The 21,426-nt window shown below is 27.9% G+C and overlaps 2 protein-coding genes across 3 annotated transcripts in view; both read right to left on the bottom strand.

Annotated features, from left to right (window-relative positions):
- Positions 1-4,353: 4,353 nt before the first annotated feature.
- Positions 4,354-5,726, bottom strand: LOC149060890 (uncharacterized). 2 transcript variants are annotated; one of them, XM_089216298.1, is made up of 4 exons: positions 5,404-5,726; positions 5,233-5,343; positions 5,051-5,175; positions 4,842-4,983 (listed from the first exon to the last, which is right to left on the bottom strand). In XM_089216298.1, the coding sequence occupies exons 1-4, from the start codon at positions 5,576-5,578 to the stop codon at positions 4,978-4,980; spliced, it is 417 nt and encodes a 138-aa protein (XP_089072424.1). In that variant the 5' UTR covers positions 5,579-5,726; the 3' UTR covers positions 4,842-4,977. The 2 variants fall into 2 exon arrangements, with proteins under 2 accessions (XP_089072423.1, XP_089072424.1); XM_089216297.1 differs by lacking the exons at positions 5,233-5,343; positions 5,404-5,726 and adding an exon at positions 4,354-4,677 and having other exon boundaries at positions 4,735-4,983; positions 5,051-5,168.
- Positions 5,727-10,063: 4,337 nt separating this feature from the next.
- The window catches only part of Arl6IP1 (ADP-ribosylation factor-like 6 interacting protein 1), a 34,258-nt gene continuing 22,895 nt past the window's right edge, over positions 10,064-21,426 (bottom strand). Inside the window, exons 4-5 of the mRNA XM_015512868.2 lie at positions 15,058-15,142; positions 10,064-10,525 (exon numbers count right to left, since the gene is read on the bottom strand). Of these exons, the coding sequence (XP_015368354.2) occupies positions 10,410-10,525; positions 15,058-15,142 (201 nt within the window). The 3' untranslated portion in view covers positions 10,064-10,409. The remainder of the gene's footprint in view (positions 10,526-15,057; positions 15,143-21,426) is intronic.

The following is a 21,426-nucleotide window of genomic DNA, read 5'->3' as shown; positions in this document are numbered from 1 at the left end:
TCTTTTAAAATATTCAAATATATAAATGAAATTGAGTAACTAAGTGAAGTTACAAATTTGTATGTAAATATAACTTAGTTTACTTTAGGTCGAAAGTTACTTTTGTAACTAATACTCAGGATGCCAATGGAAAAACAATGCATGTATTTTTTTTGAAGAATTTATTAAATTTGGTTTTATTTTGCTAAAGTAATGCGTTAAATCAAATTTAAAACATTATTGCATAATATTATTAATTCAAATTATTATGTCATGTATAAAAAATCCATAATTATAAACAAAACTAAATAAAGTTAAACATAGAGTTGTATTTTGTTCTAAATCTGCATGTTTTAGAAATTTAAATAAAATAAATTATGCAATATGCATATACCTAGATTTATAATGATTTATACCTTAAAATGAGTTATTTAAAGCATAGGTAGCCAGATAGTTGTCTAAAAAGGCTTTATAGGTATATTGAATGTTTAAGCAATTTATAGTTTTATAAGGAACTATTGTGTGTTAATATAATGTTAGGGAATTTCAATTTTTTTAAATTAGCATTCTAGATATCACATTTCACAACTGTTATTGCTCAGGCACTCAGAAAATAATGGTGCAAATAGGAATGACTGCTACCTATTTACTATTCACCAATAATATTAAATTTTAAACTTTTTGGTAAGTGCTGCTATATTGAATATATTATATTTTAACTTAAAAAAAAAATATTAAATTTGTTTAAAGGTGTTTGAAATTATATTATCTACAAGATGAGATTTAATCAAAGAATGATAATTTTTCTTTGAACAAATTTCGTTATTTTATTGTTGGTAGGCAATAAATAATTAAATTGCGATTTAATGTATGTCTGAATAGGCCCCTTTGGACGTTCCTAAGCAATTTCAAAGTGTAATTACTGTTAATTATAATTTAATACTCTTAAAAATATTATGCCTATTTTTCGTAGCGTGATCAGCAAAACCACATTAAATGCTTAGTTGTTATGTCCTTCTGCGCCTAATGGGCTATAAAGTTGTGTATGGTTAGTGATTATCCAAATCCAAAAGATCATCATGGATAGGTAAGTACTGATATATTGCAATGGATATTTTTAATAGTAGATATACTAGGCAAAACAATTATCGCATATTAATCTGAATATTTTAGTCGCCAGTCGCCTTGTGGATAAAATATTTAAAAATATATTATTTTTATTAACCAAATATATCAAGTAAACTAATCTAAAATTTAAACAAATCATTATTTAATATTAGACAATCTTTAGATTCAATTCCATATATTATTATTTGTTGAATACCATAATATTTTGTTAAAATCCAAAAGTAAAATGAAAGTGTTCAGTATTCATGTTTAACAAACTATTAAGATAAATCATTTTTGATGTTGGTACGAATTAGTAACTAATTGTAATTCCAAGGTAAGAATTATGCAAACTGTTCATCCACATATGGCGATATCACAAGAAAAAAAGTTAATTAATTATATAATAGACAATAGTATGAATTTACTGTATTTGAATGGATGAAGTTAGATACCTAAGGAAAAATACACTATAGATTTTATTCCAGCTATATTGATCCATGTCAATAAATATATTTTATTTAAAAACTGAAATTGAGTTTATTTGACGCCTGTCGATAAAGTATTTATAAGCCAAATTTATAGTGCAACAGTTGTTGATAAGTCACCATAATTTATGAATAACCAATGTATATTATGTATATTAGGTATATTGGTCTTATTAAGAAGCACATATATTTATAAATTTATAATAAAACTTTTATTTATTCTATTAATTTTTGATTGTTCAATAAATTGAGTTCTCTATAATTTAAATCAAGTATTGTACCCAAATTAAATAAATAAAGTATATAATCAGTATGTATGTTCATAAAATCAAAAAAAAAATAATATAATAATTTTTTTTTCACAGCAATACTTCGCTTTTTAGCCACATATAAATTACTAATTAGATAAGAAATTAAAAAAAAACTTTCATGTATCATAACCGACTGCTCTTATAAATGTATCAAATATTCACTGCAAAAAATAGAAAATCTAATAAATAGGTATAATTTATGAAGTACTTACCTATTATTTTCTTGCCGTGAACAGTAATAAATAGCTATGTTTTAGGAATAATTAAATCATAAGTTTTGTTTTACATCTCACTAATTCTCACATGATCTTTATTGTAAAATGTGTTTTTCACAATAATAATTTCAACTCAAATAAATTATATTATAATTGTATGTCAAGAGTAATTAGTCTTTGAGTAATAAGTACCTAACTGTAATATGTAGGTACCTATTTGAAGTCAATTAAAAATTATTGCATACAAAAGCGATTCTGAGCAAAGACCTGGCCTATATACCTAATACTATAAGTAGGCAGGTACCTCATATTTAACAATTCAATGATAATACTGCTTTTAAAGTAATATATTTCAACATTTCTTAGTAGGCTTAATTAATTTAATTGGCTTAAAATCAGCTTGACTGTTTTGAAAATGTAATTGTTTGTATAAGATATAATGATATATAATGTTAAAAGTTTTCAAGTTCTGCAAAATATAATTTTGAATTACAATAAAATAATTTAATTCTATTGGTAGTTAAAATTTCTTAAAAAAAAATTGTGCGGATGTTTATATTCTAATCTAATTATTAAATATATAGTAATAACAATTTACGAGGTTTAAAGAAACGTTCAATTTTTAAGATTTTTACTAAGCAAATAATTGTTTACTTGATTTAATAAACAATACTATAACTTATGATAATGCATAATTATACAGTATGTTATATGTCCTTAACTTCTGTAACACTTAAGACATGATTTCATTAAACATTTTTAATTTATAATTATAATAATAACTCTATCTATATTCTGAATTTGTCATAGATTAGTTGACTTCAGTGAATGTAGAATCTTTTTTAAATCGGTATTCAACTGCTGTTGAAAATCAATCCGATTATAGATTACAGATTTCAGATTATGATTACAAATAATACAAATTTGGTAAATTTAAGTTCAATAATAAATCATACAAGAACAAACGTTTATTTTATAGGTAGCTGATCAGATTGGTTGTGGTGCCGGGTAAATGATGTCTACGATAGGTATAATTGGTGATTTTTCACGAATTTCGTTAAAGTATGACGTTGTACACTCATAATGAATTGATGTAGCTTTTCACTGCATTTTTTTTAAATTCACGAGAGGTAAACATATACATTTTAAGAAACGTTATACTACATTATGGTAAAAAAATAGAACTCATGTACCTATACAGATGCAGGTAAATATTTTAAAACATTCATTTTTTAGATTCACTATATTATTACGGACGACTTTTACCAGGACTTGGCAAATAACGCAAACTTTCTAGACAAGATGGATACAGCAAATCTCCCGAAAGACCATCCGTGTTACATTCCCGACCGTAAGAAGATCCCAGGTTTGTTTTCCGACGAGACGGATGGACTCGTTATGACAGAGTCTTGTGCGTTACAGTCAAAATCATATGCATACAAGCTTAATGGGACGGAAAAAATCAAAGCCAAGGGAATCCGTGGGCATGTGGTAAAGAACCACATGACATTCAATGACCATAAGAAGTGTCTGTTTGATGACAGTGATTTAGACGTTTTCAGTCAAAATGTATCCATCCGATCATTCAAACACCAGCTCAGGACTATAATATCGAACAAATTAACCTACAATAACGTTGATGGTAAGAGAGTTATTCTAGAGGACAAAATCCATAGGTACCTTAGCTCATGGGCATTATAGTTTAGAGTAAGTTAATACAATTTATGTTTTTAAAATTATTTATTTTGTAATATTTTTGAATTGTATAGGAATGATAAAGAACAAGTATAAACCGGAGATCTTGGATTTTTGTCGAGAAGCTTGAACACAGTATACGAATTTCAAAATTGATGTTTGATTGTCGAAAATCAATTAGTTAATATCTCCTAATGAAAATAAATGTCTCCAATTTAATTACAACTAAAATCACCAAGATTTTTTTTCTTTGCTTAGAATACTTGTATGACTATATTGTTCAACGGGTTAGAGTCGAGGTGGGAGCGATGTGTGTACATGTAAAATAACTTTATATGTGTTAAAATATTTGTATAATAGATGTTTTACTTTGTTTGTTTTTATAATAAAATTTATTTATTTTTTATTTAAATACATTGTAAATATTTTTATTTTTTTTTAATCATTGAGTAATCAGTTTTATAATTATTTATTATATATTTTAGTCTAAATATGTAAAAATAAAAATAGGTATATCATAGTTTCAAAAAAAAAAAAAAAAAAACATCATGAATTTGATAAAATAATATAATATTACTGATACTACTTCTATATTTTCAATAATTACTTTCGCTAAATGTACCACCATACCTCAGTTAAAATATATATATAATATATTATGAGTTAAACAATTTGCTTACTACCTATACCATATGAAACCACATCGGATAATCCCCAAACTGAGGTTATCTTTCGAACTTTAATATGAAATTCTTCTACTTCGTCCTCGTCCTGAGCTAATAATTTATTTTCAAATTTAAGCAGAAGTAAAACTTCAGCTTGTGTATAAGCCATAACCACATCTCTAATTTCCATTTCTGATGATGATCCAGTTAAGTACGCCTATGCAATTATTTGTTTCAGAAATAATATAAATTAAATGTTATTTTCAATACTTACAACACTTTCGGCCCTTAAAATCATTCCGACATCGCCTTCAATATCGCAATCTATATATTCGATGTAATTGGATCCGCGGAACAGAAGAAGACCTACTGTCTGTTCCAAGTTCATTTCTTCGAAATGCAACATGATTTCTTGCCATAGTTTCGTAACCATCATATTACGCTCGTTCAGATTTAGCTGCGAGTAGTAAGATAGATCGGCATGAGATTTAACATGTTCCATACATGTTCTATACCATCATATCTATTAAAAATAAAATAAATAAATACACTTTATTAAAATATTATATTAACATGATTAATATAATTACAAATTTCTCCATCATCAGAATCATATTCATACTCGCTATTGGCTTCAAACTTTTCATTGGGGAACCCATTTGAACCCACCGTAAGGCATGTATTTGTGACATGGCCCATCCATACAAGTTATTACCTTAAATCAAGAAAAATATATTTAACTGAATAAATTAAAATTATAAAAAATACTTACAGTCTTGGTATATCAACCATGATTTTGGATATGCCTGGTCATAATCTGGATTCTTTTTGTGGTTCAGTTTGGCGTATCTCAAACTTGCTTGCGTAAGACCACCACGTATACCTAAAATAAATCATATATTATTAAATAATAACATTATATTATAAAATATTATATCATTACCGTTTTCGATTATCATCAACATATCATAGTCATGAAGTAGTTCGAGCTTCATTGAAGTATGTTTTAACATCGCATCAAAAGAGAACCCTGTACAAGTGTAGTAGAATGCTGGATCTAGGGCGTATGTTGCTAAACAAAGGTCTCGGAAGTTCTCAAACACATCAGCTAACAGCATTATGTCGATTTTAAGATATATGTCCGAATATTCTCCCAAGTTTTTGCATTTGAAATGGTTCCATACTGAGATTGCATGTTCGTTTCACTATCGCATATATGTTCTTCAGTCAACGTACTATAAAAATCCGATTTCTTCGGTAAATGGGTCTCCTCCAACTTGCTCCAACTATTGGTAAACTCGTAAGGATATACATCTTTACGTGTGATAAGGTTCATATCATTATGTTTGAATGCTTTTGTGGTTTCTCTGAACTTCTCAAACTCGGACGTTATTAAATTTTTGGCTAACGTCGATAAGCTGGAGGCCATAAATCTAAATGTATCTATAAATCTTATTGTGAAAGAGTTGTTGATATATATCGAAAACGAAATAAATTTCTCTTCGCTGTTTGGTATTACAGAAATTGAGCTCGTGTCATATCCAAGCTCAGTTACCAAAAAGTGAGCTTCATAGTTGGTTAAATTGTGAAAAACCGGTAAAAAATTTGGTTGTTGAAGCTTGAGATTACAAGAGTTACATAAAGTTTTTCTAAATTTTCCTGATAGATGGCAATGATCAGCTACTTTATGGTTTTCTTTAGAAAATCCCTTTTTGCATAAATTACTTACATAATTCACGTGTGCATCGCTGTTCCGGTGTCATATAATTGGCGTGTTGGTTTTGAGCAGTTTGTCTATTTTTTCTGCTATTTCCACAATACTTTGTACAAAATGTTTTGCTACCTCTTTATTTTCATTACTTCCGTGGTATATAACTGGTGATGTTGGTATTTCAAATTCTTCAAGCAGTTCTTTTGGTATGTGGTCATTGGCCTTTACGAAAAACCCATAACTCGTGATTTTGAATTACAGTTGTATTTTTTCCTTTTTTCTCGTTACATTTAATGAGAAGCGCCTCCAAGTCGGCATATATAACTATCGGGTGTCGTTGAGTTCTTTTCCAGCCATCGAACTCTAATATTGTACCGGGCGCAGGCATCTGAGGTAGGATAGGTTTGTGTGTTCCACATATCATTTTGTGTTGTTCTAGTGCTGCTTGTCAGCATAGCGTATTTTTTCGAGGCCGAGTGTCAAATGATGTGAAGCACCGTTTGTAAAAAATGATACTATCATGATGAGCAGTTTTCTGTGAGCGTATTAGTCGAGAGAAATTTGATATATATGTGTAGTGGCTTTTATCTCCGTTGGTAATTAACATATAGAAAACACGGTTTTTAAAAATATATATTAATAAAAAGAGATAGTTGTGAAGCTATAGTATTACATACATGCATATGTTATGTAAATATATTATATATGTAAAAGTAAAAACAAAAATTATATAGAGCTCTCAGTTATAGCAATAATACACATTATTCTTTTGTGTAATAATATTAATAACTAATTATACCTTTAAATATGTTTATTTGAAATATTATCAGATTATTTTAGATATATACATACTTATGTATACCATTAAATAATAGTACTAGTAAATATGTTATATGTATATATGAGTGGTGTTCATAATATTATTGTATTATATATATTTATATTATTGTTATATCATAGGAGGTTAATAAACATATTAATAAGATATTTATTATTTACCATTAAATCGTAAATGTGTTTAGCTGGTTTAAAAAAATCTTGAATTTCTTGCTTGGTTATGGTTGGTTCTTGTTGAATTACAATATTTAAGCATAGAAATGATGTTAAGAGTTAGATAATTTGAAATAATATTACATTTAGATAGTGTAATGAAACTAAGTTTTACTAAGATACACTAGTCGTCTAGTTTACGAATATATTAAATTGTTAAATACTTACGATGTTTTTCCTTGCTATGTCTGATAAGGTCATCTCTCCGTGTGAATATTTCTGAGCATAATAATACTACATGAAATTTTATTAGGTACATCATGCGACTTGGCGTGTCTACGTAGATTATTAATCATTGTAAAGGTTTTATCACAAATACTACATGAGAACATGATGAAAAACACTAGTTGAACTCGCAAAATAAGACTTTATCCTTCAACGGATAGATATGTAATGAAATATAGTGTAAAATATCTTGTTCTTTAAATATCAGTGTGAAATGATTTTATTTAAGCGATTTATTAGCGCATGCGCACAATACTAAAAATATCAGTAGAAAAATGAACGACGGTGTTCATTAAAGTAAAATAAATAATTTGATTTTTATAATACTTTTAAAATATTCGAATACACTTGAAAACACTTTAGAACTCGGACGACAAAACACAACAATACACATAGACGGCAGTATACGGACTAATTAAATTTTGCTTTATGCATTAATTTCTTGCTAGTAATCACCACCAATATTCGAACATGTCTCTATAGGTCTAAACAGGTCTGTAGTCAGATGATGATGTTGTTAGGACGTGTGGCAGAGTGTAAAATATAATTTAGGCTAGGCTGGTACTCTGTTGGATTGGAATGTTTTATTGTTATAATTGTGACTATGTGCGAGTTTGTGTGTGTGTGTATGCCACGAACGAACAAAGGACTGGTTAACTACCTATAATGTACTAAATGGAAAACTAATGTGCATAATACGTATCTATTTGTTGCCTGTAAATTAATGGCCATGATATTTATATGTTTGGGTAAAACTATAATATGTAACTTCGTCTATCTTATTGCTATGTAAGTATAAATGTAAATTGTATAATAATATGCGTGTGATAAGGGGTATGTATTGTATGTAAAGAAATATTATATATAGATTAGGTGATCTATTTTTATACGCTTGTGTGTGTCTACTATATTAATACGCGAGTAAAAATTTTTAAAATGTATATTATCAATTGATTCTAAAATTAATGATAATAATTCAGTTAGGTTAATGTATGTTGCGGTTTGCTTACAGCGGCGTAGCCAAGATTTTTTTTCGGGTGGGGGGGCTGATCAATTTTTTACACAGCGGTGCATTAAATACCTATTAGCACGGCCGAAGCTATAGAAAACTAACAAAATAAAGATGACAATTTAAAATTAGTAAAATACAATTTAAGACTTTTTGAGTGAATATTGTAGACCATTGAAATAATTTTTAAATTTTATTAACATTTCGGGGGGGGGGGGCTGCAGCCCCCTCAGCCCCCTGGCTACGCCAATGGTTGCCTATATTGAGTAATTCATACAAGTTTGAGAGGATCTGTACAACGAATTGCCTAACGAGGACCCTATGATTTTACATGTAAAATTTAAGGAAGAGGAGCTGCTGAATGCCCCAAATCATACTATTCAACTTTTTTCATTGATTCGTCTGAAGAAGCGTGTACATAGAATAAACAAATGTGGGTATAGGTACAAGCATTTGTACAAAATTTGTTTGAAAGCCGTTCGTATGAAAAGAAGACAACACGACTATAGGAATCCAAACCCTTTTTTAAAATCCATATCACGTAGTTATAATGTAAGATTTGTATAAAAAATGTTCTGCAGTTCTACTCGTCTGACCAACTCCCAATCCGAATATTAAAATAGCCGAGTACGCCAACGAAAAAGCAATTTATTCCACCCTCACCGATCCTGACTTGGTTCAATCTTCCCTCCAAAGCTACCTGAATGATCTATCACTTTGGTACTCCCTCTGGCGCGTCAAAATTAGTGAAAACAACAAATTTGTACACACTACCTTTGCCCTCAGACAACTTCTCACGGTACATATAAACAACAAACCTATACTAAACTTCGACACAGACAAATATCAAGGTCTAACCTTCGACAAACGTCCATAATATGGGTTAAACACATTTAGTATTTACATAACGGAATTAAAATGAAACCAATGATTCTATACTCTCAGACCCATTCTCAGTAAGTTCTCAAAACTATCCTTCAAAACCAAAATTCTATAACTTTCTTCTTTAGCCTATCTGGCTGTACGGTATTCAGCTCAGAAACACTGCCAAAATATCAAATACACAAAAAAAACAAATGCTCCGATCAAAAACCCTCAGACTCATAACTAATGGCTCTTCCTTTATCTCAAATCACACTCTTCACATTCTTAAAGTTCGATACAGCTATAAGCTATACTATTTTAAATTTAGAAATAGCTTTCAAAATCATATCAATCCTCATGTTAAAAAGCTACTTTATAGTATAAAAACTACTCTAGCTTCATTCCATGAAATTTATCCAGAAGACTCGAGTGACAGTGGCCCCGTGCATCTTATAAATTAAACATATGAATAAACCTGACAATTCGTAAATTCTCGAAGAAGTGCTTTCACTGGCTGGTTCTTCCCACAAGTCACTCAAGCCATTGTACTTAATTTACTAACAACAGTTCAGTTCGAATCTCTTCAATAAATAAAAATAAAAACACGCTGCAAAATAGATATATAATATCTCGTTAGTCGTTTGTATTTATTAAACAACGACCGTCCTATTGTTAAGTTTGTATCATGAACGCGAAAAACACTGCATGTAAAACATAAATAATTATTAAAAAAAAAAAAAAAACTATTATCTCCATTACTATATTATTATCGTAGTTATATTACAAAATTATATTAATATAATTATTTAAATGTTTAATCTGTTTATCATCACTATAAACCACGATTTCTATGATTCACAAATTGTTCTTTTGCAGTTAACGATTATTATAATAATTAACATAACATAGGTACACGTACACACAAAAATATTACCTACTGTAAATGGTAGGGGTATATGCCAAACTATATTTATCTATGGAAATTAAGAGGCGAAAAAATTATTTAATGAACTCTATACACCAATCTATTTTACACTGAAACGTTAAATGAGCTGGTTAAATAGATATAATTGGATTTGAGGAGTTTGCCTTATGAAGACGTCTCGTCGTCGTGGCCCGACAGCATCTGATGAGCGTACCTCTGTAGACTATCTTCGATGTATTCCGATTTTGTTTTGAATCCGGGAAACAGCAAAATTCCCAAAACTTAAAAATAAAAACACAAATGGTTACTTGTTAGTTATTACTATATCTGAATAATAATATATTATTATTTATTATGTTTATTACACGGTCGCATTTTGTTTTAGAACTATTATTAATTTATCACAGGTATAATACATGAACGTATGGTATATCGGTCGTCGGCGTGTGTCCTGTCTACGGATTTGTCTTGGAAAGTCAAGTTCTAAAAACACGACATTTGTAATACACAGGTGTGAGAAAACACATGTTATTATGGAATATAACAATACGAGAAAACTTATGTTATAGAACGGAAGTAATAAGCCAAGGATACATTTTAAGACAGCTAGTATAACAAAATGTATCAGTTGTTGTTATCACATATATCTAATTTTTCATAAATAAAGCTATAAAATCAAATAATTGGTATTTAAATACAGTAATAAATATGTCGTTCGTATACATGATAGTTATAACATGCTACTAGATATTTTTCCTTCGTAAGCAAAATCGAAGAATCGCAGATATATTTTTAGATAAAGTATATTGGAAAATTATTAAGTAGCACTATATTTTGTTAGGAATTATTGAAAATCGGTTAGAAAAAGAGTTATACTCAACCCAAAAACACAGCTATTTAAAAAAAAAATTAATGAATATTTTAAAGTTAATATAGTTCAAAATCAATAACATCACAAACGTATTTTTTGTTTAGAGCAGTTGCTAGTTCTGATATTAAATATTAAAAAAAAACTGTATTTAATAAATGTCTTGTTATTAGTTATTAAACTTAGAATATTATTACTATAAAATATGTTTTTAAATTAAATGTAAAAAAGACAACAGACAATTTTTTAAATATTTATTTATTAATAATTTATTTGAATTTTAGTTTATTGTCATTTTTAATTAAATTCATATTCGTATTATGAAATATGTTTGAAAATAAATTATCAGTTATTAAATATATATAGATGTTCAGTCCGGGATAAGTATATATAGGTACCTACAACAATATGATAATTATATTTTTCTTAACCTATATGCCAACAGTTACAGTTACGTTTTATTTTTATAATTTATAACATACACAGAAATATTATATTTTACCAAATACTCAACATGCTAGGTATGCGTTAAAAAAATCGATTATAAATAAAAACTATTATCGAATAGGTATAGGTAGTATTAGTATATAATGTTGAAACTCTTAACCGTATAATATTCAATAATCAGTTTTAGTTATTTTATTATAATTTCCAATTCAGCATACGTTATTTACTTGGTATCGATTATATGGGTGGATTTTTTTTAAAGTTATATATGTTATACAATAATAATAAATTTATTTGAGTAAATATCATCGCATTAAAAGTGCAAGTAGGTACAGTACAGATTCTAATAATGCATTCGAAAACAAGGTAGAAAGAGATAAAACTAGGTAACAAGAAAAAGTTAAGATAATTATGAATTAATACAACTTTTAAATTATTATAGATGGCGAAGTATCGTAAAAAATATCAATACTTGACAAATTATTAATAGTGCGGCAAGCGCGATCAAGAGGGGCTGCGTCGATTCCATAGTTAGTGGAATGAAATTTCGTTTTAAAGTTTAAAGATTTGAATAAATAGAAAAAACAGCTGATAATAATTTAGAATGTAAATCTGAAGTATCAATTTCGTTATTTAATAGATTATAATTAAAGTTTATATTAAATTTAAATCGCCTTTCAGTTAAAGATTTTAATTTATATGGGCTTGCACCACAACGAAATAAGCTCATTTTTTAAGAATTTGTTTTGTACTTTATTTTATCGATTAATATAAGATATTTTAAGAGGAGACCAAATAATAGTAGCGTATTCGAGCGTCGAGCATCAGACTAATGACATATAAAGGGTGTTTAATGCATACATTAGTTGAGTTAGAGAAACCTATAGTATTTGCAAACCCAAACATTTTCATTGATTTATTACAATTAATATAATTAATATGATCATTAAACAATAGGCCAGTAGAAAAATAACACGAAAATCTTTTATACAGCATAGAATTAATAGAATTATGACAGTTTATATGCAAACGTGCTCGAGAAAATGATGTACAAGTATACCTAATTATTAATTACATTTATTATTATTAATTACTAAGTTATTATTTATGCACTAGTCATGAAAGTAATCTATGTGTTTTTGGAGATCTAACAATCAGAAGTGTTAATTATAATTTATAACAAATATCTTCAGGTAAGATGAAAAGGATAAAAAGCATTATTTAAAATCTCTTACTCCATCGGTATGAAATCCGATATTCTACGAGTAGTTAGGTAATAGGTAACAGCTAGACTATTTCTAATTAAAGTTCTATATATTCTAATTTAATAAAACGATATCGAATATCTGTAATAAATATAGTGGAAACTTTTGAAAGTCAATGAGCAGTGAGTTTAAAGTATTATGGTAAATATTTTAATGGAATTTTTAGAAATAATGAAAATGCTACAAGAAAATTTTAAAATGTTCGTGGAAAAAACTACTAATTTGATTAAACCTGTAAGTTTTAATATTATTTTTTCCATATTACATTTTTATTTATATTTACTAATAAAATAAAGAGGTATTGCCCGCATTTCAATACACAAGTTATTTGAATAATTATAAATAAAAATAAACTCATTTAAAAATTTAGAATTTTGGTGAAGATTTGTCGTAGGTACATAATTAAATTTAAAATATGGTACCTGCATTTAAATGTTAGACAAATAGTTATCAACAACTTTACGTAATATGAGAAGGATATAAAAATAAAGTCTTGTTTTATGAATGCACTACCTAGTACCTATATAATATCATGTTTATAAATTACTAATCAGTTAAAAATATTTTGTTTTTAACAGGTTATTGATTATCGTTAAATGTTATCAAGTTTCTCAAAATTCCAAACTAAAATATATAATTATGTATTTAAAAATTGCTACTATGTGTGCGACAAATTAAGTATTCCGCGACAGCTTGTAAATTAAGGTTTTTTTTTTCTTGTAGGTATTATGTCAATCTAAGTTGCGTTAAGTTTAGCAATTCGATTTCTATATAGATGTAACATCAATTTTAGAATCAACTACCAGTAATCACAATCCAGTAATTAATGGAATATATTAATATATCATGTATATAATAATGCAATTATATACAATGACACCTCGACAACAGTTGCCAGTATTAAAATATTTCGACAACGTTTTTATTATGTTAGCGGGAAGTCTAGGAGTTCGGTATTTTTTCCACACTAATGTAATCTAGGTATATACCAATATACAATTGAGTTTTCAGAATAGACCAATTAATAATTCCTGTAAAGGATGGAATATACTGGATTTAGAATAAAATTATAGAAACAAAAAACCAATTATTTTGAATGGTAATTTAGATATAGGTGTAGGCAAAGAGCTTTATAATATTATATAGTTTAAATAGACTATCTATAGCTGTTGGTATCTAAAGAGTTGATGCAACTATGCGGATTAAAAGAGTTTGGAACTTTGGAAGGATCGAGTTTCGAGAGAAATAAATTCCTGAAACCAAGATTTTTTTAAAAGAACAGTACATTTTGGAATAATTAATTTTCATAGTAAAAATATAAAAAATGGAACTAAATTCTTTTATCCACAAAAAACGGAATTTTACTGTTAAGTCAAATTTAAACTATACACCAGGTAGTGTAATTTTCCGTATACCTATTTAATATGCAGGTAACAAAATTTCAGTAACATATTACTTATAAGTTTAATATATTCAACATTTCAACCTTACACGACAGATGGTATAGTAGAAATCCGACATTATTGTGATAAAATAATTTCCAGTGTCAGAGCTTAAGTGTATCTAAATTTGATCTTCTCGTGAGTGCACTCTACAGGTACTTAACATAAAACATTAAACCCAAAGTTGGTAAACACATAATTAGGGTAGAATATATTTATAAGACTCAAGAATAAAAGTTTCAAATATTAAAAAATGTTATATCATCAACTAATTTATACAAAACCAGTATAAATTAATGATGAGAAAGCTTATATTTATTATTCTCACAATTATTTTAATACATAGATTATAACAGACTTCGGAATTAAGAAAGGTACTAAAATACCTAATTGACTAATAATAAATTCTTTAGAAAAAAAAAAATAATAAAAAATGAAACGAATTCCTTTTCAATTTTAGCCTATAACCTATACATTTTTACGTAATTTTTATCTTATGTTTTTATTTTGATTGCTACCACATTTTTTTTGTTTTAATCATACTTACATTACACTTGTAGATGATTGGAAAGTAATTAAAAATTATACAAATAGTGTAAATAATTTAGAACTAGCCAAAAATAAATTTTTGGAAGGGATTATTATTACGACTCGCGACTACCAAAAATCCGTACTACTCATATATTTTGTATGTATTCATAATATTATTAATTTATATTTAAATGACAGAAATGCTATCAGTACGTCTACCGAATATTTAAATCACACTCCATGATCGCGAGATGACATACTTGTAATATATGACATGAACAAATTGTTGAATGTGGTTCCAATGTACAAAAGGCTGAAGAACGATACCGACAAGACAGAATGAAACTGAAAAAAAAAATAAAATTATATTATAACTAAAATCATCACATTATATTGTATTAGATATGTTAAATTAAATATACTAACAAATAATAATTAATGTAAGGGAAATGAGTACATTAAAAAAAAAAAGTTAAAAACTAAGAAAAAATTATTCTATTTATATATGACTACCGTTATCTATGTATAAATTTATATTTTTAGTAACATATGATTTGACAATTATACCCTGAAAACGTGTGCATTAACTAAATAATCTAGTTTATCTAAGTTTTCTTTATTTTATCTCCATTTTTATTGCTGGTCCGTCCAAAGATAATTGTGACCGGTCACTAATACAGGGTGAAATAGGTCTATTTGAATAATGGTGGTGGCGGTATGCACGATTCAGGTCCGACAAACGTAATTTTATAAAATATTAAAATAATTTTTAAGTGGAAATATTACAATCTTCAATCAAAATGTTGATAAAACTATTATACTACGATATTATGGCATACTACGGCATTTGTCAGTTGATATAGTTATAGTACCTAACCATTGCAACGACAGTTGCATCGTCAATTATTTAATAATATTAAATTTGAAATATCGTGGTTTATAATAAATTCTGAGCGTGATAGTCAACTTTTAGTTGCGGATAAATTTATGTACCGATGAGTTGATAGAATAAGAGATTCTAACCACTATTATAAATGTATTGACAATTATATAGAAAATTAGAAGAAAGGTTATCATTTGCAAAAGAAAGATAAAGCATTTATGACATATTATAATAGTTCATTTTTTTTTTTTTTTAATGACGTTTTAAAATATGATTTTAGGTTACAAAATGATACGATTTGTATTTTGGAGTACTTGGACGCAATAATGTTTCATTTTCATTTAGAAAACAGAAGCTCATTTTGAATTAAATATAATTTGGTAGTTGACTTGAACAATGTTCGTGATTTATACAAATTTAAAACAGTAAAAAAATTATTTTTTTAAATACATATAAGTAATTGATTTTCAATGAATACAAATTGGATTTCGGCAAAATATTATTGTGTCGGTGAATTGATTTGTTGGGCCAATCAGTACGTCATGGTATGCATATCTCAAGGTCATATTAAACAATGATAAAATATATGTATATATTATTGATTACTTACCTTTTAATGATAAAAATACACTGATTGGCAAGAAATAAATTTGAATTTTAACAAACTTTGAAAATAGTTTAAAAACCAATGCCGAATGCCGAAACCAAGTTAAAAGTTTCAAATAGACCTTTTTTACATTCTCTATACTACAATCGATTGAATGAAATGAATTTTTTATAGTAATGCTGTATAACTCCAAATAAAACATGAAATAAAAAGATATAATAAAATGATAGGTACGAAAGTTGTTATTGTTTTAAAAGATAACACCTTGTAACTCACTTTTACGATGTAACCGGGATTATTTACCCCCGTGAAATTTTACCCCCCCGGTAAATATTCACTAGTGAAATTTTACTCTCCCGGTAATATTTCACTAGAGAATATTTACCTCCCGGCAAAAAATTCTGGAGGTAAAATATCACTAGTGAATATTTACCCACCGGTAAAATTTTCCTAGAAAATATTTAACCCCCCCCCCCCCTTCGGTAAAATGTTCGGGGGTAAAATTTCATTAGATATATTATTTTAATAGTTTTACATGAATATTTGTACAGATTGCAGGTTAATTTATTATTAGCAGGAATTATGTTAAATTTGTTTATTTATTTCTCAAATTAACTATACTAATTAACTATATTAATTAGTTTTTTTTAAGTTTTGACACGTGTATAAAATATAAAAAAAAATTAAATTATATAAATAATAAAGTATTTTGTATAAAAAGAAAAAAAATGTTGAATTATATAAATAATCAAAATAATCAAAACAATGAAAAATACAAAGTAAAAGTAATAAACATATAAATTAATAATTTGTGATTGTCAGGTAAATATCATCATCCTGGAAGCAAATAATATTATTAGATAACTGAAATGTAGTAATAGTGTTCTTATAAGTTTAAAATACTTTACTTGTTTATCAAAACCAGCTATTTTTTTCACTTTCAACACAACTTGAAAGTGGTTAGAATTTTTATGGTTGAGGTATATTGCCATTTTGTTGTAGTCTGGTTTAGTTGATAATTGCAACGAATGTGAAAATCGTAACCATTGATTTGCCGTGAAGGAATATATATCTGCACTAAGAAATGCAGCAGTAAAGTGCATTTCTACTTCAGTTGCCCAAACTTTGTCACTTTCCATGTTACTTTTAGTTATATAATTCTGGGTGTTGGAAAAATCATCTACTTTTTTGTTATGATTTTTCATAAACTGTATTATTAGTTTCCTAATTTCAGAGTGTTGCACTTCAGTTCCTGTGAGACACAACGAAATTGCTCTGAAAAAACAATTACCATCAGGTATAGTTGAAGCACATACATTGGGAAAATGAAGAATACTATTTCTTGTCGTTTTAAAATCATCGCTTTGAACATAAGCCAGGTTCATTATTTTGCACTGTTCTTTTTGCCACTTATTATTTATAGGATGAAAACGAAATTTTGATCCATCTGAAAAAAAATTACGTATTTTGTTGTCTTGTAGTTGTATTGTTTCTGCAGATATTTGTAAATTCGGTTCTTCTATTGCCACTATTGGTTTATCTGCATCCGATGTGTATCTATCTTTTTTTTTTTTTAAAGTTTTTTCATGGATCCTTTAGTCGAATAATGTTTTAAATTTGAAATAGGATGTTGCTTTTGAATTAATTTTCCTTTCATTGTTTTTAAAATGCAGTTGTTATTTTTTTGAATTTTTATAATTGTGTATGGTCCTGTAAAAGGAGCTTTAGACCACCCACCTTTTCGATCGTCTCTGATACAATTACGAAGCAGTACTAAGTTACCAATTTTAAAATTTGGTTTATTAGAATGACGTGTGTCATATGCTTCTTTTTGTTTTATTTGACTTTTTTTAATGTTATTTGCTGCTTGAGTAAAAACAGAATTTTTAATTTGCAAAATTTGTGCTAATCGTTTTTCAAACAAATTTTGATCAACTTCATTGCATAAAATATTTGTATCTCCTTCTTTTAAAATTCCATCTTCCTTCATTTCATTTGAAGTGATTTCTTCCAAAGTAATGTCCATGGGTAATGTTGGTTCTCGATTATATAACAAAAAAAATGGTGAATATTTTGTACTTTCGTGACGAACTGTACGGTGAGCAAAAAGAACACCGTCAATTATGTCTGGCCATCTAGAAACATAATTTTCATTATATACCTAATGTTTTTAAGATCATGTTCTTTATTGTTCGGTTCTGTCGTTCGACAAGCCCATTGCTTTGAGGGTGGTAAGCTGATGTCAGTCGCTGTTTTGTACCAGTGAATACATGAAGGCGATCTGATACCTGGTTTTTACCAGTTATTTTAGACAAAAATAAACAAAATGAACTAATATCAATGACTCATCGAGGTACAGAATCTAGTGTAGAATCAATATCCTTATCTGCTCACCGTGGCAGAGATGCGTGTATATCTTTAATAGAATCGCGTATGTTTTGGCCTAATGGCCTAACCTAATTTGGCTGGATTTTCACATTCGTTGCAATTATCAACTAAACCAGACTACAACAAAATGGCAATATACCTCAACCATAAAAATTCTAACCACTTTCAAGTTGTGTTGAAAGTGAAAAAAATAGCTGGTTTTGATAAACAAGTAAAGTATTTTAAACTTATAAGAACACTATTACTACATTTCAGTTATCTAATAATATTATTTGCTTCCAGGATGATGATATTTACCTGACAATCACAAATTATTAATTTATATGTTTATTATTTTTACTTTGTATTTTTCATTGTTTTGATTATTTTGATTATTTATATAATTCAACATTTTTTTTCTTTTTATACAAAATACTTTATTATTATTTATATAATTTAATTTTTTTTTATATTTTATACACGTGTCAAAACTTAAAAAAAACTAATTAATATAGTTAATTAGTATAGTTAATTTGAGAAATAAATAAACAAATTTAACATAATTCCTGCTAATAATAAATTAACCTGCAATCTGTACAAATATTCATGTAAAACTATTAAAATAATATATTTAGTGAAATTTTACCCCCGAACATTTTACCGAAGGGGGGGGGGGGGAGGTAAATATTTTCTAGGAAAATTTTACCGGTGGGTAAATATTCACTAGTGATATTTTACCCCCAGAATTTTTTGCCGGGAGGTAAATATTCTCTAGTGAAATATTACCGGGAGAGTAAAATTTCACTAGTGAATATTTACCGGGGGGGGGGGGGGGGTAAAATTTCACGGGGGTAAATAATCCCGGTTACAACGAATCAATATTTTGTTTATATTTTTTTAATTAGAGATAAATTATATTAGGTAGGCACTATAAATAATATAATGTTATAAAATGTTCTGCAAAGGTTGTTTATAAATAGTTTTGAACTTATTTATTCGAATTATTTCGACAAAACCTAAACCGACAAACTGCATGTGTACACCCGCATTATATTTGAAGCGCATGTGCGTATTTTTCAAAATTTTTCTCACTGCACTGCAACGTCATCACACTGCATCACGTTTTAGTATGCAAGCAAAAAAAGGATTTATGGAAATAAATAAACAATAATAATATTCTGCAATGCGGATGAGATTCATTGTGAACGTTTAATTCACATTGACGGATCGCTACAGTGGTATAGTGCTTGTATAATTTTGTACTTGCACTGTTGCACGTCATCACAAAGATCAACATAAATGCCTAACATTTTACGCATGCGCGTAATGAGAGTGCAGGAGAGGGCGGTTATTAAATTTTTAATACATTTATTACGAACTGGGTTATTAATTGTGGAATGTAAAGATAAAATGTCGCAAAAGCCTACACTGTATTAAAGTATGTAGGCGCAGTTTTTATTTTTATTTTATGAACGATTATAACAATTTAATAACATTCAAACCGTATTAAGAGAATAAAGAATTTAATTTTTTTAAATGCAAATGGTGATTGCTGCTGCGTATAAAAAAAGCAATTATACACAGTAGTCAATGTAGGCACTCACCCACTTATCCCATATACGGACTACGGTAATTAAAAAATATATAGTTATTGAAAACTATAATATAAAGACGTGATAGGTATATTTAACATTTTTAAGAGAACTTCTATGCATATTACAGGGAGCGTCTGTTGTAGTTTATCTCCGTTTAACATACGCGAACATGGCCGATAACGCATTTTTCGTTTCAAACGTCAAGGGCTAGAGGTGCTTAGTTTGATTTAAGGGTCTGCTGACCTGTCATAAAAATTCAAAAACTCAATTCCATGTATAATAATAGCTGCAGTTAGATACTTTGCTGTTGAACAAACTAATATTTGAGTTGATTGGACTGTAAGATATTATAGTTGTATACATAGAATTTTTTGGAAAAATGGTTCTGAAGTGAATGCTCTTTTATAAGACAGTAAAACACTTGAACCTTTAAAGATTATTGTAATGACTTAAAAACAATAATTTCTAAGACAATTACATTTATCGAAAAATGCCTATTAGATAAAATAGTTATTATAGCATATGATATAGGCATATGTGTCTCTTAGTGTTTGTTTTTTTTCCGATCCAATTCATACATTCACTTACATACGACATACCTATATATCATATTATGCTTTTATATTATACGCCCGCCTTTTGCAGCCAAAACTTTTATATTTACCTAACAATAAAAATTTATTATATGCGAATACTTAATAGAAACTAAAAAAGCATTAGGAATATACGTATAAATTATTAGCCCGACTCAGACGAGTTTTTTTATATAATGTGGGTTATGCGAAAATAAAAAAATAAATATAATTTTTTTATTCACTCAGAGTTATGCACTGCCGGATAAAATAAAAAACAACAGAAATTATTGTCACCGAAGTATTTTGAAGCTAAACAATTTTAATATGAAATTCAGACCCTTCCTGGTGTTTAAATATCAACAATCAGCATATCACTTAAGCTACTTTCACATAGGACTTTTGATTCAGCGACACGCCCTCCACGCCCAACATTAATCAAGTTATTGAATTATTTTCTTTACGGAGAGCCTAACACAAATTCGGCTTTACAATGATGTTTTTCTGTCAACGATTTGGGCAGCGTTCTTATAACAGTGAAATACGAAATACACAACATAAGATTTCGATCAAATCAAATTTAGTTTTTTTGTTGATTTAGAAAA

This window comes from Diuraphis noxia, unplaced genomic scaffold, assembly GCF_037042655.1.
Source record: "Diuraphis noxia isolate RWA-SAM2 unplaced genomic scaffold, SU_Dnox_SAM2 contig0001, whole genome shotgun sequence".
Lineage (NCBI taxonomy): Eukaryota > Metazoa > Arthropoda > Insecta > Hemiptera > Aphididae > Diuraphis > Diuraphis noxia.
Note: the sequence above shows the minus strand (reverse complement) of the source record. Positions and strands in the feature narration are given on the sequence as shown.

Coding starts and splice junctions, on each gene's coding strand:
- LOC149060890 (XM_089216297.1), bottom strand. CDS start 4,962: ATGGAACATGTTAAATCTCATGCCGATCTATCTTACTACTCGCAGCTA. Junction 4,678..4,734: donor TTTTAAGGGCCGAAAGTGTT/GTAAGTATTGAA, acceptor ATAATTGCATAG/GCGTACTTAACTGGATCATC.